The sequence below is a fragment of the Euprymna scolopes genome, chromosome 40 (assembly GCF_053919585.1).
Source record: "Euprymna scolopes isolate OS-2025 chromosome 40, ASM5391958v1, whole genome shotgun sequence".
Lineage (NCBI taxonomy): Eukaryota > Metazoa > Mollusca > Cephalopoda > Sepiida > Sepiolidae > Euprymna > Euprymna scolopes.
Genome location: NC_136521.1, coordinates 18710421 through 18724809, shown reverse-complemented (window position 1 = coordinate 18724809; position 14389 = coordinate 18710421). Strand labels below are relative to the sequence as shown.

The window sequence follows — 14389 nt, the reverse complement described above, 5'->3', positions numbered from 1 at the left end:
ATATAAAATATATATATTTGTAATCCATAACATAATAAATGTATATAAATCCATAACATAATAAATGTGTATAAAATATATATATTTGTAATCTATAACATAATGTGTATAAAATATATATATATATTTATAATCCATAACATAGTAAATGTATATAAAATATATATATTTGTAATCTATAACATAATAAATGTGTATAAAATACATATATTTGTAATCCATGACATAATAAATGTGTATAAAATATATATACTTGAAATCTATAACATAATAAATGTGTATAAAATATATATATATATTTATAATCCATAACATAGTAAATGTATATAAATCCATAACATAATAATGTGTATAAAATATATATATTTGTAATCTATAACGTAATAAATGTGTATAAAATATATATATTTATAATCTATAACATAACAAATGTATATAAATCCATAACATAATAAATGTGTATAATAATATAATAAATGTGTATAAAATATATATATTTGTAATCTATAACATAATAAATGTGTATAAAATACATATATTTGTAATCCATAACATAATAAATGTGCATAAATCCACAACATAATAAATGTATATAAAATATATATATTTGTAATCTTTAACATAATAAATGTATATAAAATATATATATTTGTAATCCATAACATAATAAATGTATATAAATCCATAACATAATAAATTTGTACAAAATATATATATTTGTAATCCATGACATTATAAATGTGTATAAAATATATATATTTGTAATCTATAACAGAATAAATGTGTATAATATATATATATATATATTTATAATCCATAACATAGTAAATGTATATAAATCCATAACATAATAATGTGTGTAAAATATATATATTTGTAATCTATAACATAATAAATGTGTATAATATATATATATATATATTTATAATCCATAACATAGTAAATGTATATAAATCAATAACATAATAATGTGTATAAAATATATATATTTGTAATCTAGAACATAATAAATGTGTATAAAATATATATATTTATAATCCATAACATAATAAATGTATAAAAATCCATAACAATAAATGTGTATAAAATATATATATTTGTAATCTATAACATAATAAATGTGTATAAAATATATATATTTGTAATCCATAACATAATAAATGTATATAAATCCATAACATAATATATGTGTATAAAATATATATATTTGTAATCTATAACATAATAAATGTGTATAAAATACATATATTTGGAATCCATAACATATTAAAAGTATATAAATCCATAACATAATAAATTTGTATAAAATATATATATTTGTAATCTATAACATAATAAATGTGTATAAAATATATATATTTGTAATCTATAACATAATAAATGTGTATAAAATATATATATATTTATAATCCATAACATAGTAAATGTATATAAATCCATAACATAATAAATGTGTATAAAATATATATATTTGTAATCTATAACATAATAAATTTGTATAAAATATATATATTTGTAATCTATAACATAATAAACGTGCATAAATCCATAACATAATAAATGTGTATAAAATATATATATTTGTAATCCATAACATAATAAATGTGCATAAATCCATAACATAATAAATGTGTATAAAATATATATATTTGTAATCCATGACATAATAAACGTGTATAAAATACATATATTTGTAATCAATAACATAATAAATGTATATAAAATATATATATTTGTAATCCATAACATAATAAATGTATATAAATCCATAACATAATAAATGTGTATAAAATATATATATTTGTAATCCATGACATAATAAATGTGTATAAATCCATAACATAATAAATGTGTATAAAATATACATATATTTGTAATCCATAACATAATAAATGTGTATAAATCCATAACATAATAAATGTGTATAAAATATATATATTTGTAATCCATAACATAATAAATGTGTATAAAATATATATATTTGTAATCCATAACATAATAAATGTATATAAAATATATATATTTGTAATCCATAACATAATAAATGTATATAAATCCATGACATAATAAATGTGTATAAAATATATATATTTGTAATCCATAACATAATAAATGTGTATAAAATATATATATTTGTAATCCATAACATAATAAATGTGTATAAAATATATATATTTGTAATCCATAACATAATAAATGTGTATAAAATATATATATTTGTAATCTATAACATAATAAATGTATATAAAATATATATATTTGTAATCCATAACATAATAAATGTGTATAAAATATATATATTTGTAATCTATAACATAATAAATGTGTATAAAATATATATATTTGCAATCCATAACATAATAAATGTATATAAAATATATATATTTGTAATCCATAACATAATAAATGTATATAAATCCATGACACAATAAATGTGTATAAAATATATATATTTGTAATCCATAACATAATAAATGTGTATAAAATATATATATTTGTAATCCATAACATAATAAATGTGTATAAAATATATATATTTGTAATCCATAACATAATAAATGTATATAAAATATATATATTTGTAATCCATAACATAATAAATTTATATAAATCCATAACATAATAAATGTGTATAAAATATATATATTTGTAATCCATAACATAATAAATGTGTATAAAATATATATATTTGTAATCCATAACATAATAAATGTGTATAAAATATATATATTTGTAATCCATAACATAATAAATGTGTATAAAATATATATATTTGTAATCTATAACATAATAAATGTGTATAAAATATATATATTTGTAATCCATAACATAATAAATGTGTATAAATCCATAACATAATAAATGGTTATAAAATATATATATTTGTAATCTATAACATAATAAATGTGTATAAAATATATATATTTGTAATCTATAACATAATAAATGTGTATAAATCCATAACATAATAAATGTGTATAAATTCATAATAAATGTGTATAAATCCATGATATAATAAATGTGTATAAAATATATATATTTGTAATCTATAACATAATAAATGTGTATAAATCCATGATATAATAAATGTGTATAAAATATATATATTTGTAATCTATAACATAATAAATGTGTATAAATCCATGACATAATAAATGTGTATAAAATATATATATTTGTAATCTTTAACATAATAAATGTGTATAAAATATATATATTTGTAATAAATGAGTTAAATCACAGAAGCAATGGAGTAATGGAGATAACATTCAAAATATGTTGAGATCCGAGAATATCTGTTCCAAAGGCAGAAGAAATGGTAAATAATTCTGGCAATGTAAAAATCTGTTGGCGTTGAAAATTAGGAAAATTCCGGAATCTTTGAGAGTACAGAGACATTGTTACAGATTGGAGATCTATAGTCAATTGCATTATATATCCACCAATTTTCAATTACACCCGCACGCATACAAATATATAAATATAGAAACTTATACACACACACACACACACACACACACACACACACACACACATATATATAAAATAAACTCCACAGATTAAGGACTATCCACTTATTAAGTTTTTCCTTTTCAGATTAAATGTTTTTAACTCTTTTTCAAAGTGTTTTTTAACATGTTTTATTAACTATTTGCTCCTATATATATATATATATATAGTGTTATAATGGAATAATTCCAGGAGGAAATCCGGGTATGAGAGCTCAATGTGCGTGTGTGTGGGTGTGTGTGTGTGTCTGTTGTTACGTCAGGTTACCGGACAGTTGTTAAGTGTCATAATGTTCTTGTTGTTTTTTAAAAAAATCCCTCCCCTACTAACTTAATTCCCACCCTCTCTATAAAATGTATTAAGTCAATTGCTACTACCACCCCCTCTGGTTTTTGACGGTCGGGGCCCGATTCTTTTTCTTTCTTTATTTGAGTATCAAAAATGTAATTGTCTAGTTTAGATGCTTGAAAATACCATAAGGTCGAAATAAATTATTGCATCGACAATTATGTAATTTCCATGTTATATATATATATATATATATATATATATTATCCACCAAAATATTGTGAAAATAACACTCAAGATGAGAACAGTAGTTTGTATAATGCATGACCTGTGTACCACTAGAAAGTGGAGAACTTATATTCCTGCTTATAAAAGCTTCTGTCTATCATGCTTAAGTGTGAAAAATCACTTTTAGAAGAATGCTCATTTCTAATCCATAAACATTCAAATTGAATGGACGCATCTTAAAAATATCTATTCTTGCATGTTTTAAACAAAAAAATACAAACCTTGGGCAGATTTTTCTTTATTTCCGAACAAGAAGAAATGTTGCTTGAAACTGTGACACATGAAACAGCTGCACTGCTGCAATCAGAAGAAATGATTAAAATGGAATTGGTTCATTAAAATAACAAAACAAAAAACATAGACGTGCAATTCACAATCAAGAAAGATTATCAAAATGATAGTGTACTACTCCTACTAATAATCTATATATTAATATGATAGCGTGTTCTTTTGTGTGTCACGCTTACATCTGAGTCGTTTAATTGTTATGTTCTATTTCTTGTCATAATTTTACCAAGCATTCTTCATAAGTTTTGGTTTTGGTTTCATTTATGGCTGAAGGAACTCAAGTTATATATATACATATATATTTTTCATAAGTTTTATTTCAGTTTCAATTAAACTAAAGCACCCAAGTCATATGGATATATTTTTATATTTTTGAAATTGCATCTTTATAACATAAAAATCGATAGAACATTAACTCTATAATAATATATATGAAATCTGCAAGAATTAAAATATCATATTAAGCATACTTTACGACCGGGCTTTACCGAGCGCCCCTGCTAGCTTAGATAAATACTTTTGCAGTTTTAACAAAAAAGCTACAATAATATCAGAGCATCTCCATTTACACTGAACATCTACAGAATGGCCACATCAATATATTACATATGAATGAGTCCTCTGTGGAATTTCCACAGGTCCTGCTAATAAAATATTAATACTGATGTAGAGAAAATTCTAGCGAATGTGAAAATCACCTCAAAATAGTCTGTTTATCATGCAAGGTTCAATTGCTGAATAACAGAAAAAAAATGGCAAAAACGCAGTTGATTTTATCTTCGACGGTTGCACAAATTAATGTGAATTCCTACTGAAAGTATGCAAATTAGATGATCTTGAGTTGCATAAAAGCAAGCTGTTTGAAGAAGGCAAACTGTGCACATGTGCTGCCACCTGAATTTTTTTGTGAATTCATATCCGACCATGTCATAACGATCAGAGACTTCTAAACACATAAATAAGCATTAAATCTTAATAAATAAATGAAAATACATTCGTGTTTACATTTACAATCATAGATGTCACTTGAATTTGCTTTTATAGCCATAATAAGGATTAAATTTACACAGTAAAGATCCCCAGATGTAAGAAAGCCTTCTACTCTAATAGCTTCTTCCCCAGAACTGCTAGACTTTGAAATTCTCTTCCGGTTTCCTGCTTCCCCAACTGTACTGACATGCAGAAGTTCAAGTGTAATGTGAACAGACATCTTGCTGCTAAACTCCCTACATAGTACACCTGCAACTTAAGTTCCTGATAGTAGCCCCCTACATCAAAGTGGCAATGTGCCTTGTTTGGGGTGAAAATGTGATTTAAAAAAAAAAAAGCAACACAAAAAGAAACTACCACCAGCAGGTTCAGTGTAAACAAACAAATTGATAGCACACTACACACAGAGCCATCTATTATTTATCCACGAGAATGACTCAAAATGTATTTGTTTTCAGTAGACTTGAAGATGATGATGTGTAGTCATTTAAGAAGCTATTCATAGCATTTAGTTTCACAGATGGGATTCTCTAGGAGAGAAACTTTGTTCTGCTTGGCCTTTAGTATAGAGAAAATGGAAAGTTGTAGTTGTAGCCAGACGGGTTCTTGCTGTAAATGTTTTAAAAGGAGGAGGGGCATGATTCAAGCTCAGTCGAGCACTTACCATGAACATAATGATATAGTAGAGAGAGGCTATCAACATCTCTTCAGTTGTTTGAAAATCATTATTGCATCTATACTAAGTTTTAAAAATTATGTTGGTCAACTAAATTTTTTAATTGGATCGATTATTTCATTAATTTTTCTTTAAAAATGTGTAAATCTCAAATTTTGATCTTCAGCATCATAATTTTTTTAACGGGATGCTTTTTTAATGAATTTTCTTATAAGAATTCTATTATTTTAAAATTCATCTATTTTTTATTTATGTATTGAAAGTTTTATTCAATATTTAAACAATTCAAAGATTTTGTTAGGATTTTAAAACAAAATTTGATTCTTGTTCAGAATTCGTCCATATAAAAAACAAAATTATAAAAAGTCTGTATGATGCACATACCCAGGACGAAACAAGGCTATCATATTCCAAAAATCATGCTAATTGATCCAGTAGTTTTATTTTTAAATGAAAATATCAAATTTTATGAGTAACTGAGGAGAGACTGCCTTGCCTGACATTTTGAAAAATAAAACTTCAAGAAACAAAGGGAGATAACTTGACAATAAGTCAAACTTGTAAGATTTATGTTGTAATGCCAACAAATTCCCATTAATTGCTTTAAAATGATTTTTTTTAAAACTACTTGATCTTGTTACATAATTTAAAAAATATATTTCCGTTACATTACAGGTACGTACATCATACAGATTTTTTTTCTTTTTGTTTTTTCATACAGGGGAAATTCTAAATGAGAACCCAAAGTTTTGTCCACACAAAATTAATGGCAATATTAAAGTTGATGAAGTACATTTTTGTCCACACAAAATTAATGGCAATATTAAAGTTGATGAAGTACATTTTTGTGCACACAAAATTAATGGCAATATTAAAGTTGATGAAGTACATTTTTGTGCACAAAAAATTAATGGCAATATTAAAGTTGATGAAGTACATTTTTGTGCACGCAAAATTAATGGCAATATTAAAGTTGATGAAGTACATTTTTGTGCACACAAAATTAATGGCAATATTAAAGTTGATGAAGTACATTTTTGTCCACACAAAATTAATGGCAATATTAAAGTTGATAAAGTACATTTTTGGAGCACAACTGTTAAAGAGTGAAAAAGAAAAGAAAGCCAGAGATATGGAAATGAAACTCATCGACAGGGAGGTGAAAAAGAAACATGGCGATGGATAGAGCATCAAAATATATAAAACGGCTGCAGAAAAGATATACAAATATGGCGAAATAGATTTTCTCTCCAGTTTTTAATGAGATGAGCAAAAACAATGATACAAGAAAATCTCATCAGTTTATATTTTTCTTGAATTGGGCATTTTTATTTGGGAACAATGCATTTGTGTTATTGCAATCTTAGGTCATATTTGTCTCGTTTTATTGTCTTTATAGTATGTCATATGTAAACTATTAACGAATGAAATTTCTTTGCCCACTACAGGATTTTAAACATTCTTTTACTTTCCATACATGTATGTAGCCATATCCTCAGCTCTCAGCATCAACAATACCCATCCTAGAAACATTGAGTGCTCCAAGTTGAAATTCCTTTACAGCTGTTACAGTAACAACTCATCTACATCCAAGGATGGAGTACTGTTGCCACATCTGGGAAGGAGCTGCTAGAAAGACCTTATTCTGCCTTGACAGAGTTCCAAATAGACTTTGTAGCCTAGTGGGGGATGCCCTTTTCTCTTCCCTGCAACCTCTTTCTCACAGAAGAGATGATGCGAGCCTGTCTCTACTTTATCGTTATTTTCATGGCGAGTGCTTGTCTGAACGCCAATTTATGGTCTCACCTCGCTAACTGAAAACACTATTAATAATTTCCCCCACTCTTCATGCGTGCCTAAACCTAAACGTATATTTCATGAACAAAGCTTTTTTCTTAGAACTTCATACCTGTGGAACTCTCTTCCATTTGCCTGCTTTCCGGCTGACTACAATATGGTCGTCTTCAAGTCCAACGTAAACAAGTTCTTGATGAGCCGTTCCCCTCAAGTAATCCAATTTAGTAAATTTCTACTACTAACAATTACTACGTCACTGTCCCATTGACCATTGTACACTTATTAACCCTTATCCTCGAATGCCCTCTCGGCCTTGATAAGTGGTGACTCCTTTGTAAAAAAAAAAAAGGAAAAAAAAAAAGCTACCCCAGAAGGTAAACTCACCCCCCCCCCACACACACACACAACAGAACTTTGAAACTTTCTGATCCTTTTGTCTATTTCTTATTCATGAACTTCAAAACTTTTCAACAAACTTTGGTCTTTCAAAGTATAATTTACATCTCTGTAAAATTATTATATAAATATATTTTATTCATTAATTCATGTTTCTTCACTTTCATTCCCAAAATCTCATTGTTAAGTTAGCACTTACTAACTGGTGACGCATTCATGTTTTTAACCAGCGTTTTAATTTGCCATATTAGCTATATTTATACAGTGGCGTAGCAAGGGGGGGGGGTCCCACCTTGACCGGCACGTGCCAGGGAGCGGCATTTTGAGAGGGTAAAAATAACAAATAAAAAAAAAAAATAAATAAATAAAAGCTAACAAAAAATCTGAAATTTTATACAAAAATGAGTCTTTAAGGTTGTAAGAAAATCGGAACTTTTGGAAGTATTGAAATTGGAAAAATGTATCCTATTCCAAAACTGATTCTTTTAAATTTTTAACTTAATTTTTTATTATTGGCACTAATGATAAGTATTCTTTGTTTTTTAAATTATCGCTAAAACAAAAATGATAATAACATCAAAATACGATGTAAATTTATTTTACTTGTAAAACAAAAATTTTTAAAAAACAAAACAAATTTGCATAAATTCTTTAGGTAACCTTGTGACCCCTTTTGAGCTCTTGGAACGTCGAACCCCAGTGAAAATGGACAAATGATGCAGTTTCACACCTTAAGACATGTATATTTGAATTCAGCACCATGGAAAACTACGATATAGTCATACAGATCAAGTTCTTGAGTAATATGAAAAAAGAACTCTAAAAAGGCATTTTTTTAGCCTAAAAGTCCAAGAGGGATGCGAACGAGAATTTTGCCAGGGTCACCCATACTGACTGAATTTATATTAAAAACAATGGCCTCCACAATTTGACCAAGTTTCAGGAAAATCTAATGGATGGATCAAACGCTATAGGGCAAAAAGTGTCATTTTGGGTCATTTTGGAGCATTTCTGACCTATTTTGGGCCATTTTGGGGCATTTCTGACCTCTTTTGAGCCCCTGGGGATGCCGAATCCCAGTGTAAATGGATAACGGTGCATTCAGGCCTTAACACATGTATATTTGAATCGACCACCATGAAAAACCACTATGTAGTCAGATATATCAAGTTTTTGTTGATAAATATGAAAAAAAGAGGCGTTTTTAGCACTGAAAGTCCCCGGGGACACGAATCAGAAATTTGCCAGGGTCATCCATACTGTATTTATATTAAAAACAATGGGCTAAATATTTTGGCCAAGTTTAAAAAAAAATCTAATGGATGGATCAAAAGTTATGGGGCAAAATGTGTCATTTTTTGCCATTTAGTTGCATTTTTGACCTCTTTTCAGCCTCTGGGGACACAACGGAAATTTTTGTAAAAAAATTTTTTTACTGTGTACATCTATTTAATGAAATACAATTGTGGCAAAATTTCAGGAATAACTAATGGACGGTTATCTGGCAATAGTCTGGATGCACGGACGCACAGACGTACGGACGCCACTGAAAACATAGGTCCCTCTCCGATAAATCGGGGGATCAACAAAAGATACCGTAAAAATTTCCTTCTTCAGAATAGAGAAAGATGGTGGATACTGCAATAGATGAGTCAAAAAAACTGATCTGAAATGAGAATAAGCATGGAGTGCTGTGTCTGCAAAAAGAAACGAATGGGTAGCGAAGGATTGACTGATGCCGTGCTGGGGTTTGATACTGAGTTGAGACGGGAAATGCTGTCTGCCATAGACAAGGTGACTAAAGAAATATCTTGCAGATTTCAACAAGTTCACAATCTTGTAAGTAAATATGCTTTTCTTATACTGTCAAATCTGCTTGATGATAATTATGATTGTCAGCTTAGTGAAGTTGATGAAGATATAGAAAAAGAGGAATTCTTTGCTGAAAGAAAGAGATTACAGTATTTTGTAAAAGCTTCAGCAATGGGCCTCTTGAACTTTTGAACTTCATACAGAGATATTAACCTTGGGGATTCCGTCCCTAATATTGTATTCTTGCTGTGCATTTTCCTTACCCAAGCTATTAGCATTGCCAGCTGTGAGCACTTTCTCAAAACTGAAGCTCATAAAGAACTACCTTTGATAAACAATGAGCCAGACAAGGCTTACAGACTTGGCAATCCTCTCCTTAGAGAGGGAACTTGTCGATGGAGTGAATTTTGATAGAGTTATTGATAGCTTTGCTGAAAAAAAAAAGCATGAAATGTCAGTTTGTAAATATTCAACTGACTTGATGCCTTGTGGCAGTTCTTTCACAAAAAATAAATTTATCGCAATATTTGCAATTTATTCATAAATTTGTTTAAACATTTTTTTCAAACATAAACAACAAAAAAAGCAAATAAAAATGATTTTATCATTTATAACATTTTCAGGCTTTCAAATGTTTTCATTGAAATTTATAAAAAAAAAAAATGTTTTCTAAAATGTCTGACTCTATTTTTTAAAATTTCATGCTTAAACCGAGTGATTACACACATGGATTTTAAACAGCAGCAACACAAGGTGTTTTTCTCTTTGGATGGCTTGACCTCTTAATGAAGAAAAAGAAAAGAAAACTACATTGGACTATCCTCTCCTTGATGTTATATTACAAAACTGAGCGTATGGAAGCAAGAAAGTGACAAACAAAAGGTTGAGTTTAAATTTTTTATTTAAAGTTAAAATAATTGTGAAATGGACTGTTTGGTATCAGGATAATTCGGCGAAGGCGGTGGCAGCGGTAGCAGGAGGAATGCTAGTCGGGTGTTGATATGAACTCGGTGACAATCTAAGTTATTGTCAGGTTGAGGTGAGGGGCGGCGATGGCATGAACGTGGCTTGTGTGTTCTGGCGTCTGGAATATGTGTGCGGTGGCAGCGATGACGAATGTGACTTAGTGTTCTGGTGTCTGGGATACAGGTGTAGCGATACTTAATAGTTGGTGTTGCTGGCGAGGGGTTGATGGCCGTTGGCTGGTGAGCTGTGGTGATCTGGCGATGTCGGTGATGGTGGGAGAGGGGTAACCTTCAAGGCTTGTTGTTCAGTATCACGATTGAGATGGCGGGGCGGTGTGGTGATGGCTGTGGTGCAGTAATCTCTATAGCTGGTGTCACTGGCGAAGGGTTAACTGCCACTGGCCACTGATGGAGCGAGATTCATGACTGACACGCAGGGGCCAATCTGCTTGCTTGTTGAAAAGGCAGTCGCTTTTATACTGTCGATGCGGACGTAGTAGTAGACAAAAGGTGGCTTTAACGTTGGTCAGCGTTTTCGCTTTTTATTTGTGTTTGTTTTTTGTGTTTTAATGTGTTGTAGGGAGTCGTCTGTTCGATGTTTGTATACATGTGTTATATCGATTTAAAGCTAAGAAAATTGTGAATGTGTTCTAATAGGTGCTGTACTCTTACAGTGTTTTGTGAGATAATTATTCGTGTTTATACGCTGCTGGAGTTGTGTTTGTATTTTGAATTTTATTTTGATGTGCGGCTTCCTCTGGCGGTTTTCTTTGTTGAAGTGAGGTCTGAGTTATTCTATTGATGTGTGTACATAAAAAATGGGATTTGAAGTTGTCGGGTGTAATTAGTGTATTCATTTGCGTTGTATCGACGAACGGGGTTCATTTTAGCGTCACCATTATATCACTGTCGCTGCACCTACTGGTTTCTAGTTTATTCATGTAAATAAGGAGGAATATACAATATAACATTGATAAAGCCATGTTTTTGAAAAAAATTCGGACTTTAACAACAACAAAAAAGTGAATAAAAATGATTTTATCATTTCATAACATTTTCAGGTGTCCAAATGTTCTCATTTAAATTTATTATTATATTTGTTTGTGTAGCCAATTAATTTAAGTTAACAATTTTTTTATAATTTGAATTATACTTTTTTGTTTTATAAAAAATATTTGGTTTCCTTTGTTTGCGTATCCAGTCTTTATTTACTTGTTTACATATCCAGTTAATTCAATTTAACAAATTTTTATCAATAATTTTAATAATAGGCATTTGTTTTGAAAAATCTTTGTTTATTTTGACAACTGCATATGTATAGGAGTACCGTAATAAGATGAAAGTCTAGGACTAATAGCATCAGTCTAAAATTAAACACTTGATAGTAGTTCCATGAAAATAAACAGTTTGAGGACATTTTAGAATTTTGAAGGTTAACAGATTATCAAATGCCAGCAGGAGAGTGGGGGGACAAATCTTACAACCGCCCTGGACGGCAAAAACAGTTGCTACGTCACTGTATTTATATTACATTAATTGTTAGTGGTCTCCTTGGCACTTTTTAAAGATATTACTGTCATTAAAATACACTGCCTGATGCTTTTATTACAAACCAGCAGAGTGTTATCACTCACGACCAATAAACACACACCCTTAAACAGGCATCTCAAACATCTCATCCTTTGCAAGCAAATGTGAAGATTGCATAAAACACAGTATTTTAACAGCCAAAATTACAGGTTTTGTAATTTAAGCTGAATAATTATGCATCGTCCATCATTTATTCAGAAAATTTCTTTACCCTTAAAGATGATATTGATCACATTTTAATGATTTCACAATTCATTTTTTGCAGCTGCAAATAAATCTTTAGCATTTAAAAAATTTGCTGATTTTCAACAATAGCCAACAAAACAAAAACGGGTGAAAAAATAAATAGATAACAAATAAATGTTACCAAAGGCAAGATAAATTAATCTTCTACATACCTAGACAAGTTTTTTGTCTTTTAACCTATTTTACACTGGTTTTACTTAAAAATAAAAGTAGTGTCAAGCCTGTTGATTTAGAACAAAATACAAAATGGTTGTCTCATTAGAGCCACAGTTATGCCTCGATAATTGCTAAAAAATCAAACGGAATACTTATAGAAACCCATCCAATAAATATCACCAATCATGCAAAAAATGTAATGTTCTACCAGTACTTTGATTTTTGTTTTTTATTCTAACTTGACAGGCATAATCTTTATTTTAAAGTAAAAACACTTGAAAATAAGTTAAAGCACAAAAACCTTATCCAGGTAGGTAGAAGAGTGACTTATCTTGCCTTTGGTAACATTTATTTGTTATATATTTGTTTCGTGACCACTTTTTCAGTTTGTTGGCTATTCTGAAAAATCACAAAATTAAAAAAAAATGTTTTTGTTAAATAACTTTGCATTTGCAAACATTGCTAAGTCATTTGCGTGCATATTGTATGTTTTTTTAAGTTTAAGTAGCAAAAATATCCTACATTAAATTTTATTATAATTAAACACATAACAACACAACACATAAGACAGCACAGCAACACATAACAACACAACACATATAACACAACGCATAACAACACATATAACACAACACATAAAAACACAACACACAATAACACAACACATAACACAATATATAACAACACAACACAACATAACACAACACAACACACAACACATAACAACACAACACACAGCACATAATAACAACACTAATGTACTCGTATGACTCTCGAAAAACCCTGAGTTTAACATGCCTGCTCTTATAATTACTTGAAATTTAAAACCAATAAAAATATAGAATATTTTGTTACCTTTGTGATTCATGTTCAAGTTTCATAGATGATTTTTTCTCACTGGTTTTGCTATGATGCAAATTTTCTGTTGGTGAAAATTTGTGGCTGTTTGATTTCACAAAGGTCAAAGGTGAAGATTTTCTGGTTAAAGAATAAACATTCAATGAGCATAATTTTTTTTATAAAATTATTTACAAAAATGTTTCAAAGAACATGGAAAAAATGTTTTAAATACCAAAATTGATGATATGTCTCAGAATTTTTGAGATGAGGATTGATAATTTGTATTATTTCGACTACTGTTCTCATCTGGGATGTTATTCTAACAATGTCCTAGCCAACATAACCCCCAACCTTTTTTGGGGTGCATTTTGTTGAACTTGTGAATCTTTATATCGAATTCAGGAATATTTTCACATTGACCAATAGTGCAACAGATAAACTGATAAGTCATAATCAGTTTTAAGTGATAGTTTTCTAAAGGTTAAGGTACAATCCTCAGTACAGATGATACTAAGAATATAATTAAGAATTACTTAAGACTTCTAAC

General features: G+C 28.8%; 1 protein-coding gene across 2 annotated transcripts in view; it reads right to left on the bottom strand.

Moving 5' to 3' along the window:
• LOC145265401 (uncharacterized) overlaps positions 1-14389 on the bottom strand; it is a 64040-nt gene that overhangs the window by 14623 nt on the left and 35028 nt on the right. For both annotated transcript variants that reach the window (XM_080121224.1, XM_080121223.1), the window contains exons 8-9: positions 13858-13980; positions 4308-4383 (exon numbers count right to left, since the gene is read on the bottom strand). In XM_080121224.1, the coding sequence (XP_079977350.1) occupies positions 4308-4383; positions 13858-13980 (199 nt within the window). The remainder of the gene's footprint in view (positions 1-4307; positions 4384-13857; positions 13981-14389) is intronic.